We start from the raw sequence: 12,627 nt of genomic DNA, 5'->3' as shown, positions 1-12,627 counted from the left end.
ATTATTGTTTCTAAGGTTACTCTGTGCAGTGTGTTACCTGTATTCCAATACCTCCTTGACCATTGACAAAGTAGGCTAAAATATTAACAAGTTATGAGAGAACCAGAGAAATGTGTGAGAAAAGCCCACAGAAGTCTAATGCAGAATCTATACCTATTGGTCATCAGGGAGAATTTTGCTAGTGAGGACAGCTGAGGGAAAAGAAGCAGTGCTGGTCATTTCTCAATGAGAGGAAAGTTTCAGGGCAACAGAAACAAGAACTGGAGCACCAGAGGCTATGATGCCTGCAAATGCTGGGAGTCCCTTGTGCTCCAAATGTGGCATGCTTAGAATGTTATTTAGTGTATTTTCAGGAAAAACAAAGTTCCTATTTCCTTTGTTCCTCAGGAGCTCTGAATATTGATTCTGATTCTAGAGTTGCTGTTTTGTGTTATCAGTAATTTGACCTTCATAAAGATGCTTTTTTCAGCTTCAAGCCATTTGCAGTGACAACCATGGCTAAATAAGAGTTTTTGCATCCTCAGAAGTTATTAATATGAATGTTCACAGTGGTCTCTCCATGCTACTTTCTCTTGACATGTAAATCTCTTCAAGTCTGTGAAAATAAAAGACTTTGAAATGCTATGGTACAGCAAAATCACATTTTTGTTGCCACTTTTAACTTGCAGTAAGCTTGTTCTGCACTGTGTAAAAGTATTTTAATATTAAGACGTGTATTTTCATATTGCATTTATACATAAAATAGTTTTCTGATGATAGTAATATTAGTAGTATTCATTGGAGTCTTGTCATTTGGGTAGGCTTTAAAGACCTGAACATCAGCCTTTACATATATACACATTATTGATTTGCTTTTAATATAGTACTTACCAGTTTTGGAAATATTCACAGGTCCTTAATCTCACTGTCAAATGCCACAGAAAGACCTGTTACAAATAGCATTATAAGAGTGTATTTGCTGAACTCATGCAGAAGTTTGTGGAGACTCAAGTGCGTATATTCACCTAGGTGTGATTGACCAAGCACTGAAGCTGTACTTATGTGCTTACTAAAAGACCAGTAAGCCAGTAGTGAACTGTAAAGAAAGTAGGCTCCAAGGAGTCTAACATCATTTTTATGTCCTAGTGCACTTTGCCTGTATGCAAACTCTAGTGGCTCTATTTTTAATGTGAAGTGAATTTAAAAGATAAAAAGCAGAAGTTTTATCCAGCAGGTATAAACCTACACTAAATCTGATGACAACAGTGTCTTCCCTAAAATATGTGCAACTCTTAAGTAATGAAGGTCAATATGATACACCCTAATAACAGTTTTTCTCAAAGAATGGGTCTGGATAAGACTATTAGCAGTGATAAGATTATTTTGCTACTAATAATGCAACTATAGCTGTAAGATTTATATATATATATATATATATAGAGAGAGAGAGAGAGAGAGAGAGAGAGAGAAAGAAAGAGAGAGAGAATGGTGTTTAGGAATGCTGTAAAGTTAGGATTCAAAATAAAGGGAAAGAGAGGGCAAAGAAGATAAATGCTGGCAATTACTCAAGCTGGTTTCTAATCTTTTTTCTTCTGTCTTTCTGTTTGTTTATACCATTTTATGTCCACATGCTGACTTGCAAAAGATGTGCACAGAGACTATAGCCACCTTTGTTTCTTAGTTTCATTATTAATAAAAAGTGAATCCTAGCATTTATCCAACCTTCCCGATCACTGAGATTTCTTAAATAGCAGGTGTTACAGAAATGTAACTAGATATTATTGAAGTGCTTAAAAATGGCAGTAGAAAATTGGACTGTTCTTGTGGCCAAATATTTTTTCCTATACATTAATAATAGATGATAATTGTAGGCTATGTAGAAGTGAGGAAAAGCCATGGACAAGGACTGATTCTTCCTACTCGTTTAGTATAGTCCCTTACCGGTGAGATCTAATCCTTTTTTTGGCCTTATAACAATAGTTTAAATAAACATAGAAAAACTGAATTTATGGCACACTGGTTCATACACATAAATCTTTTAATTTTGTGAAGACAAGGCAAAATCATAAAGCTTCCTGGAGTTTTTGTGCAAAAGTATAAGAGACTAAAGCAAATAATCTAAACCCAAACCTTAAAAAATAAAATATATGATAACAATGGATAACCTGCCATGTTGGAAGGAAGAACTGTTGCTAACCTTAGTCACACCAGTAAATCTGGGTTCTGATCCACGAATAACCTGAGCTATAAGTAGCTTCAGTGCATAACTGATTTGGGTATTGGAGCTGTATTTTGACTGTCTTAATTTAATGACAGCATAGTCTGGCTGCTATAACCAGCAGGAAGGTAGAAAGAAATGAAAACAATAATAGACATGGTATTTTTAAGTTAAGTACCACTGCGTGACATGTTGGACTAGAGTTTCTGGAGATGGATTCCTCCCCAGAGGCAGAGGGCAATGCATAGCTGCCTCAAAGACGTGCCTTTTCCTAAGTTTGCAGGAGCCCCCTGCAGATCTGAGAGGTTATTCCAGTTTCCTTCACTGACTGCATGGCTGAACAAAGCAGAGGGAGAGACAATAGCACTTCATGGTTAAGCTGGGCTGATTCCTGCTTGACCTACATGAGATAAATTTCAAGTATCTCATTGCTTCCTGAACAGAGTCACAGAGTCCCTGATAGAAACTTGTTTGTTAAAACAAGAAAACAACTGTAGCAAAATTGTAGTGGTAACTGTACTTCCATTAAACAGACAATGCTTTGTTGTCAGACAAATTCTTAATTCATTTCCATTCTTAATAGAGTTATGTTAAGGGAGAGGTATATGGGGTTTTCCTGAAATAGGTCAATGTGTGTTGAGAAAGCCTTTTGCTTTCTGATTAGTTTTGGTTATGGGAGCTCTGTGGTAAGACTGAAAAATGCTGTATACAGGAGCAACTAAATAAGGAATGTGTAGCAGTGATCACTGATCTTGTAAACATATACATATATTTTTTCCCAAACATGCCTGCAGGTTGTTATTTTGGTCATCTGACGGCACAGTTTCCAGTATATACCGAGCATCTCTTAATGGAAGTGATGTGAGAAATATTTTAAGAACAACAGAAAAGATAAAGACCATCTCACTAGACTTGGTTAACATAAGGCTCTATTGGATCCAGCATGACCATGGGAAGGAGATTTCCCATATTGGATTGTGTGACTATGATGGGGGAGCTGTTCATTTGCTTCAGAGTTCTGGCCGGTGAGTTTTTCTGAGTTTGTCAGAAATAAAACGCTCATTTCCTTGGTATCCAAATAAAAAGAAGACTTTTATTTTTCCATTTTATAGCACCATGAGGAGTACAAAGTGTAGCAGAAATGACATGTAACTGTAGATCTAAAACTGCAGACTTGAAAATGGAAAAAAGACACTGTTGCAGGGATAATACTGCCACTCCATACTCCATCTTCTAAGCTTTTAGCAAATGATAACCACTTAATCCTCAGAAATCCTCTCTAAATGTTTATTAGTGGCCTTTTTCTGCAGATAGAGAAGCCAAAAGCAGAGAGATTAAATGATTTGTCCAAGGTCACAGTAGGTCAGCTCAGGTGTCTGAGCTGTGCTCAAGAGCCTGAGCTCCACCAGGTCTTTCCTATCCTTCCCTAAGCCTGTTGTCCTCCTCAGCTGCTGGTCAGGGAGGCTTGGAGAATGCCCGGTGCTCAGGCTCTCCAGTAAACGTCAGCAGATGTGGTGAAAATGCCCTATACAACCTTCGTGTACCCCTCTGCTCCCCATTGCCTGGCTGACCGCGCTCCTGATGGGAGGGATGCCCATCAAAGAGGGCACTGAAAACTGAGAAACAGGGGGGACTTACCTGGCCTAAATCCTTCAACAAAGCAGGTGACCATTTTAGTTGCTGGGTTCAACAGGCTGCAGGGTGATACCTAGGCTTTCTGTGTCAGTTGGGTCAGTCTGGAACACCAGTTCATGTAACTGGTGAGAAGTGCCCACCATTTTGCAGGTGTTTCTTGCAAATCTGCAGGATTCTGGGCTCTGGGGCTGTCTCTGGCACTTCATCTGACTTTCATATATGTAATTCATATAAGATGACATAAGATATATATATAGGAATACAAATAAAAGGTATTGACAGCAAATTGACTGAACTCAATGATCAGAAAATGTATAGTGAGTAAATAGATGGGGATAGGTAATGTGCCATCTCATATTGTTTTCTTTCTGTTGTAGACATCAGTTGCTTGGTATGTCTCTCTTTGCTGACCACCTGTACTATTCAGAGTTGAAATCTGGTATGATATGGAGAGCCAACAAGTATACTGGAAAAGTTGTAGTCACAATTAGCCTGAAACCGTCATTTTTTCCACCAGTGGAGATAAAAGTGGTGCATCCATTTCAACAGCCAGGTGCAAGAACAGATCTTCAGGATTTTGGTAAGTAAACTGCAATGATACAGCTATATTTGTGAGAATAATAATGTAATGCACTCTGATCTTTTACAGTAATATTTTATTTTCAGCAAAATGTGTGCTGAGCATGAACTACTCATGACATTAATCTGAATACATGTGTAGATAAATGTGTTTTTCTCCTTGTCTTTTCTTTTTTATTCATTTTTCCTCACAAATGTTTTTATACTTTGCTAGTAAATGCACAGAGAGTACAGCTTTTTTTTTTTTTTTTTCTTTAAATTTTTTATGCAGATTTGATCTTCATCAAATGTCTATTCAAATGTCTATTCTCTTCTGGAAGTTTTAATGCACTGCACATCTAAATACCTCTGATTGATTATTATGGCACTGAAGTTTTTTAAGAAGTATGTGGTGTGCCCTGCAAGTGATAGTGTGAAAGTCTCAGCTTCACTTTGAAAAGACTGGATTAAGAGTCATCCTGTTTAAAACAGACCTGAAGTTTCCATAGTAACTATCAAATGAGAGCCTTAGGTGTCTTTAATTGCTATCGGTTGCAGCCTACACTGTGAGGTGTCCATGTCACTGCATTTCACTGTGGGATCAGGAGGTGAAAGTACTTGGCTATGGATAGCTTACCCTGCTTGAGTATTCCTGCTGAGGCAGTAGGAAGTGGGAGGTGCCCAGGGAAAATAATGTCTTGTTCTCTGGTCTCTGAAAAGCAGATGTAGAGTATTATTGATTTAATTGAACAGCCTTTGTCACCAGTTTTGCTTTGACATGAAGAATTGAGCAAACAGAAGGCAGACATCTGGGAGTGTCAAGCAATGATTGCAGAACTCCAAAGTGAAAAGAGTCTTGGGTTGCCAGAGGTAGAGGTGGTATAAAAACATTAGAAGAAAGCAGTGCATGTTTGTATGAGCAAAAATGAAACTGTGTATGTCTTGCTTGAACAATTTCTAAATATCTACCATATAATAGGCTTCACCTTCCTTCATGCCAGCTGGCAGCTTTATATGATACTATGCTGTATCTCCTTCCTCAAGTTTGGTCCGAGTGGGAAAATCAAATCTTTAAGGGAACTTTCCCTTTCAAATGCTTTGTTTGCAGTGCAAAGATCTGTTGACATGAAGAATAAAAAGTGCTCTTGGAAATCAAACTTTTGCTTGTAAATGCAGGGAGCTTTCATTCAGAGACAATACCTATTCTGTGCTTCATTGGAGGAAAACAGTCATCTTGTCAAACTAAAGCACTTTCTTCAACTTACACCCTTGGTGCTCTCCCACAGAGAAACTAGGAAAGGGTGCGCATGGTGACGCCCACACAAGGCTTAGGGTTGTTGCAAAGAGATTTGGAAGGCCCCGCGTAGTCTCAGGAAACCCCCTTGGTTGTTGCCTGTCACCATATTTACAATTACAGGAAGATGGGGAGGGAGAAACAGTGACCAAGAAAGGTAATTCATGATAGCAGTCTCCTGAACCTCAGGGTCATGTTTCATATATTCTCTCCATGAGAGTATGTGTTGTATTGCTCTTTGACTATGGGCACTTAGCTTTTATTCTTCTCCCAGAAGATTAACTCCCCTCTTTCCTCCAGAACGTGCTGCTTTCCAGTGTTTCTCTTTCCACTGGAAAGAGGTGTTCCCCACTTTTCTTTAATAATTTAATTACTAGTGTTTTTAAATGCCTTGCATTATTTAGCCCCATATTTCTAACATGTTTTACAAAGTATGACAGTAATTGTTTTCAGCAGTAGTTCTTTTTTATTCCAAGTACCTTCTTGTAAAAATGTCTGGGAAGTGATGGAGTAGAAAGAAGCTTAACGGGCTGAATCCAGATGAACCTTTTGGACTTCGCATGTACATTACTTGGCTTATCCAGTGCAAGAACTGGGATAAAAGGAGGACTAATGAGCCTGGAGTACAAATGAGATTTATAGCTGATCTTACAACAGAGAAACTTGGAGATAAAAGCATACCTCAACTAATTGGATGCTCTGTACAAGCTAAGAAAGTGTATGTTTCACTGTAGTGTCAGCTGTGAATTATAAGGCCTTCTTTAAAACAGATAAAAAGTGAGCCCCTTCAGATAAAAAGGAAACTGACAAGAAGTGCTCAACTGACAGGACTTGATTTTTGACAGGAGTTTGGATTATTTACTTTACTACTTAAATTCCTCGTGTTCTCTCTTCCCTTTTTCTCTCAAAAGGCTTTCCTGAATTGATCAGGGCCAATAAATAGATAGAAGAGCATTAATTCTGCTACAGGTTTTCTATAACCCCATATAACTTTGGTATGGCAATATCTGGAAGATGGTCTTCAATTTACCTCAAGTCTCTTCAATAACTAACCCTAGATTTGAAGTCAGTATGTGTATTTATAAATGCCTGCTGGAATACTCTTCTCACTTTTATTAATGGCTCACAAGACACCTAAATTACCTTACAATCTAAAAGCCTGCCTCTAGATTTTTTTTTAAGCTTTCTCTGACAGGGTAAAATTAAGAGGAAATGACATTCAGAACACTCAGGATAATATTGTTTTGTTTTGTTTTGTTTTGTTTTGTTTTATTTTATTTTATTTTATTTTATTTTATTTTATTTTATTTTATTTTATTTTATTTTATTTTATTTTATTTTATTTTATTTTATTTTATTTTATTTTATTTTATTTTATTTTTAACATAAGGAATTACATTGTGTTTCTTTCCAGTATGAGATACTGGTATCAGACCATCATTTGAAAATACCCATTTCCATTTAAAAAAGGTGATGGAGTGGGTGGTAGTGGAGAAAATGTTTCATAGTGGCTGTTCTTCCAGAAAAGATTATCTGAAAGCTTTGGTCAATAACTTAGTCACTGTTCACTTCTAGTTTTGAGATGTGATAGTTTCTTTCTTCTTTTTCCCTTCCCCTTTCCTTCCTTTTTTTTTTTCTTTATTTTTTTTCTCTCTCTCTTTTTTTTTTCTTTTTTTTTTTTTTTTTCCCTTCTTTTTCTGACATACTGCTTTGGCAATACTGAGGTCTAAAATTATTGTGTTAAAGAATATCTTTCTGAGATTTCTTAGATTGCAAAATTGTTTGCTGTGGTATTTCCATTGTAACATCCAGGTTTATTAGGTCTCATTAGACCAATAATGGTACAAGTAAGGAACAAGAAAACATACTGGTGATAAGCATAAGATGATCTTGGTGCTCGTTTGTATTGTTTTGAGGTTGCATGTACTTGCACTGCTGCCTCTGTAATGAGTTCTGTATTTGAAAGTCAGACACCCCGCCATGGTATATGCTTAATTTGGCTACAACAGGGACAAAGATTAAGGGTCCAGTAACATAGATTCAAAACTGGTTCTACAAAAAGAGAAGCAAAGCTAAAACTACATAAAATTCAAGTCTCTGATAGCCTAACATGCTTAGTGACACAGATAATATCCATCTAATCATCCATTCATTATTTTTCATTCAATTTTGTTAGAGAAAAGTCAATCAGTTTCATCTAAATAAGTCCAATGTTGATGCTCTCTGCTGAAATTGTCTCAAAATTATGTCTAGGAAATTATTGCACTCTTCTGTAGATGTGATCTGTCATTCCAACAAATGGCCAGCATTTTCTCCTCTGCGGCTAGCAGAAGACTAAGCACTGAACTCATATATTATGTTGCTTTCTGTCTCTTCAAATTTAGAGGGTAAAGTGGAAATAGTACAAGAAATTTGTTTGCATAAAAATGTTGTCCCTGCCTGTATGAGCCTATGATTTCCTTTGTTACACACACAGCAGAGGGCAAATACAGAGTTGTGTGTGGGTGGCTGCATACCCACGTCCAGTAGCAACAGTTCATCTATTCTTAGCTTGGAAAAGGGGCAAGCAACCCCAGAAGAAGATTAGGAAGATTAAAACAAAAATAATAGTTTGTGAGACTAAAATAAAGACTGTGAGTGTTGCATATCTATGAAAGCACCAGCTGTGAAAGACAGCCAAGCAGAGACACATGGCTCTTCCAGTCCTTCCCATGGAAGATGTTTCAGTACCTATTTGCCTTATTCTATGAAGCAAGAAAAGCAGGAAGGCTTCTGAAAACCTACTGAGTGCTCTTTTCTGCTTCCTCTGAAGAAACTTTGTACATAGCTTTTAGGGCATCAGAAACATTTTGAATTTTAAATTTGACTACAAGATTTATGAGGTGCACATTTCTAACAGTCAGGAACCCAGGATCCATTTCAGTACAAAGATTCTCTAGGCTGTACTAATAATTTTAAAATGAAAAATATGGTCATTGTCATCTATCCAGGCTTTTTTTTGTTTGTTTGCTTGTTTTTGTTTGTTGTTGTTGTTTTTCTTTCCTTCTTTCCTTTTTTTTTTTTTTTTTTTTTAAAGTAATGTAAGACCTAAGCCCTGCTTTGTCCTAATTTCCAGACTTTTTCTTTCTCCACTCTTTTTTTTTTTTCTTTTTGTGTGCTCTGTCTTCTTTCTGAGTGCTTTACAGAGACTGATAGCACAGAATATTGTTCATGACTGGCTGCATATGAAGCCTGCTACACAGGTTTTTCCCTTTCATAGCCACTAGAGTTACTCACCCAAACCAAGCCATCCCCTGCTCCAAGGCTCTTTCCAGATCTGCCTGTGCTGATGTGGAGCTAGAAATGACCTTTCATAAAAACCTACTCTTATTCCTACAAGTACTTTAATTTTATAGTGACATTTTGGCCCGATTTTACCAATCAAGATTAATAGAGATTGTTTTCTAATAATAAGTTCCTCAGGTTGAGCAAATAGCTGTTGAGAAGGAGAGGACATGTCACTGCATCTTTGCTCAAAGTAGTTCCTCCTTGAGCAGAAGATTGACATGATAAGAACTCCATTTTATTTAAATTTACATTTACATTACATTTGTTCTTCCAGAAAGAGGAGTCTGTGATATGACAAAAGAAAAGTGCAGAAGAAGAACCTGCAGGCCAGACTCGAGGACTCATCGGTGTAAATGTTCTAGTGGCTTTATTTTAAGTCGAAATAAGCAGTATTGTGAAGGTAATATATGGATCTACTGTCAGCTTTATTCCATCAGACAAAAAATTTCTTCTGTTCTTCTATTTTATTTATTCCTATCTTGAGAAACACTGAGAGGTCTTAAAAATTCCAGTTGGTGTAAATGTTTAATGGGTATAAATGGTTTAATGGGTATAAATGGTTTAATCTGGATTGCTTTACTCAAAATTTAATATTATTATTATAGTTACAACTTTTAGAAGCATCTTTTTCACTACAGAACCAGATTTGAAAAGATGCAGAGACATGAAAATTACGAGTTTATAGCATTTAAAACAGCCATCCACTTCAGGATTTTTTCTCAGGAATTTAGCCAGTATTGTTTTCTGAAAGGAAGCTTCTAATCCACTTCTGTGGATTTGAGAATTTTGCTTAAGTCACACTGGAGCCTTTAAAAAAAAATATTGTCTGAATAAAGTGTCTAATGTGGATTTTTGGAGTGTGCACAGGATTTAACTGGCATTGGATTCTCTATAGGATGGTATACTTTGCTTCTGGCTACCTGTGCTGGACTCGTACGTAATGAATAGGTTACTTGGGATTTTTTTGAAGCTTATTTGAATGAGGTCTGCAAAGTTGATTTTTTTTGGCATTTGCTACTGTCAATATATTTTGTAAAATGAATGGGTAAAACAGTCTGGAAGACTGCTAGTTTGCTTCATTAATCCAATTCCCTGATTCTGGTTGATGACCTTATTCTGACACGGCACATGTTTCTTTTCTCAGATATCAATGAATGTGGCTTCTGGAATCATGGCTGTACTTTGGGCTGTGTGAACATCCCTGGTTCCTATTACTGCACCTGCCCAAGAGGTTTTGTTCTGCTGCCTGATAGGAAAACATGTCATGGTAAGTAGCAGTGATGCAAAAACATCTCCAGTATGATATTGGAGATGGTTCTCATATAACACCAAAACCTCTGCAAGTTTTGTGTGTTGCATTGCTCCCTTCCAATCCCTTATTATGTAAGTAGGATCAGCTTAAACCAAGTGAACCAAAGACAGATGACAAGTTTAAGAAAGTGTAAGTCATACATAAGTAATCAAGTGTGAGCCTCTTGGGGAGCAAAAAGGAGTCAGGTTTAATGCATCCGTGTGTCTGGTTCTACATGCCTGCATGCAGTCCTCATGTTGAATTACAGGCCTAAGTTTTATGGTGTTTGGGGAGTTGTTTGCCAGCTAGCACCCTCGCCTCTGGGGAGCTTGCACTCTGTCAAGGTTTGTCTGTACAGTGGCATGGCTTGTGCACTGACTTTTCAGCAGCAGCAAAAGTTAGCAGCACAACTTATTCTGGTATAATATTGAAACATGATACGTGGAGCAAAGAATACAGACTGTCATTTTCTTGATCATCGAGTCATTAGGGATAACTGGACAGTAGACCATTTGGAGATGCTGATAATGGGTGATAATTTGATTAGTCACATACAAGTAATGAAAAATCTGATTATGGTATGAATGCACTTGTAAGTAGGTATCTTATGGGCCTTAAACCCCAGACTAGAGAGACCTCTCTGCTCAGATTCAGCTCTGTGGCACATTCCAGGTGCATAAGCAATTACATCATTTTAAATGCAGTCTCTGAATTTGGCTCACTGTCTAACCTGTATAATGATTTGCATAGTCTCTGAATGAGCAGCACACAGCACCAACTTTTTTCTTTTCAGGTCAGGGTTGATAACTTAGCTATGTGCATGAAATCAATAAAATTAAATGCATAAGCAAGTTTACAATGATCAAGACACATCACAGTGTTCATTCTGGGTGGCTGCTGTACTTTGGGAGTTTTTTTTCTTTTTTCTTTTTTTTTTTTTTTTTATCAATTAAAATGTGTATTAAAAATATACTTGAGAGAACTTACCCATATAACATAAGTGTTTATGAACTAGGAGGCTGTCTAAACCTGGACAAATGTGGAAAAACAAAATGCAGAGAACATAGACAATTCAAAGGAAAAAACAAAGATCTGTGTTTGAGCAAGCTTCAAGGACCATGTTTTAGTCATAGTAAGAGTCAGAGGTTAAAAGTTTTGTTCTTTCATCAATTTTTGTTTGAAACCTCGAGGAGGCACTTCTCTTGCTCTGTTAAGGAGGATCCAGGAGCAGGATTTAGCATTTAAGCATGGGTGTCCAGGGTGTGGGAGACAGCTGCACAAGGCAGCCAGATGTGACAAGGACCTATAGGAGACCTGCAGCCAGAGGCTGTCGGGTGGTGGGATATTCCTCTGTGTCCAAAACACCACTTAGACGCTGTGCAACTTAGTCCTATTCTGGATGACTAGATGAACCATCTGCCTACATTTTGGGTGCCTCAAATCAGACAGAAAATAATGTTTTTCTAACACAGGCTAGGGATGCAGCATGGACAGTATAACTCTGTAACTACTGCAACATAAGGCAGATATGTCACTATCAATGTACCTTGAGAGAGAGAGAGATGCAAGGTGAGAAGTCCACGTGCTGACCAGATATTGATGCTTTGTCCCCCAAGTCCTGTACGAAGCTTTTCATCCAAAGCCACAAGCTCTGGTCAGACAGAAACAAACAGTCCATTGAGATCAGTTTCTTCACCCCCTTCACCGTGTTTAAAGGATTAGAGCAACCAGGTTCAGAGTGCAGCTGCCTGGGAGAAGGCAACAGCTACAAACCATTTAAGTTGGTGTATGCAGCTGATTCAAAAAAGCAGCCGTGGGAAACCTGCGTTTATTCCAGTCTGCCAGGGGGTGCTGCCGTATGGTTCTGCAGGGCACACAAGGAGATGCAGCACTGCAGGGCAGAAGGTAGAAGGAGGATATCCTATAGAATTGCATAAAAGAGAAATATAATAATAATAATAATAATAATAATAATAATAATAAACCTTAAAAAAGTGTTAACACTACAACTATTATAATAGAAAGTAAAAGGAGACTCTTCCTAGGTCCATGGATGGTTTTGCCCCTATAGCCTCAAAAATTACCACTAAGGAACATGGTTGTGTTTCTGGAAGGTTCATCTCCTATTTTTATTGGTTTTTAACTCAGTCACCCTGGGAGAAGTAGGAAAGTAGTTTTTCCTTATTGTCTTTCCATTTAGCACATACTCTTTAAGTCTACCTTCCTTATAATTTTGGATGAAATGTAAAAATAAAAGTTTTGTAAATTATTTCTATTTTGATAACGCTCCCTCATAAAAATTTGGAAAATTTAAAGCTGATCATT

At 37.4% G+C, this 12,627-nt stretch overlaps 1 protein-coding gene across 2 annotated transcripts in view; it reads left to right on the top strand.

Moving 5' to 3' along the window:
• The window catches only part of EGF (epidermal growth factor), a 58,647-nt gene that overhangs the window by 14,304 nt on the left and 31,716 nt on the right, over nt 1–12,627 (top strand). For both annotated transcript variants that reach the window (XM_032186084.1, XM_032186085.1), the window contains exons 5-8: nt 2,992–3,222; nt 4,210–4,412; nt 9,286–9,411; nt 10,156–10,278. In XM_032186084.1, the coding sequence (XP_032041975.1) occupies nt 2,992–3,222; nt 4,210–4,412; nt 9,286–9,411; nt 10,156–10,278 (683 nt within the window). The remainder of the gene's footprint in view (nt 1–2,991; nt 3,223–4,209; nt 4,413–9,285; nt 9,412–10,155; nt 10,279–12,627) is intronic.

Source organism: Aythya fuligula, chromosome 4, assembly GCF_009819795.1.
Source record: "Aythya fuligula isolate bAytFul2 chromosome 4, bAytFul2.pri, whole genome shotgun sequence".
Classification (NCBI taxonomy): Eukaryota; Metazoa; Chordata; class Aves; order Anseriformes; family Anatidae; genus Aythya; species Aythya fuligula.
Note: the sequence above shows the minus strand (reverse complement) of the source record. Positions and strands in the feature narration are given on the sequence as shown.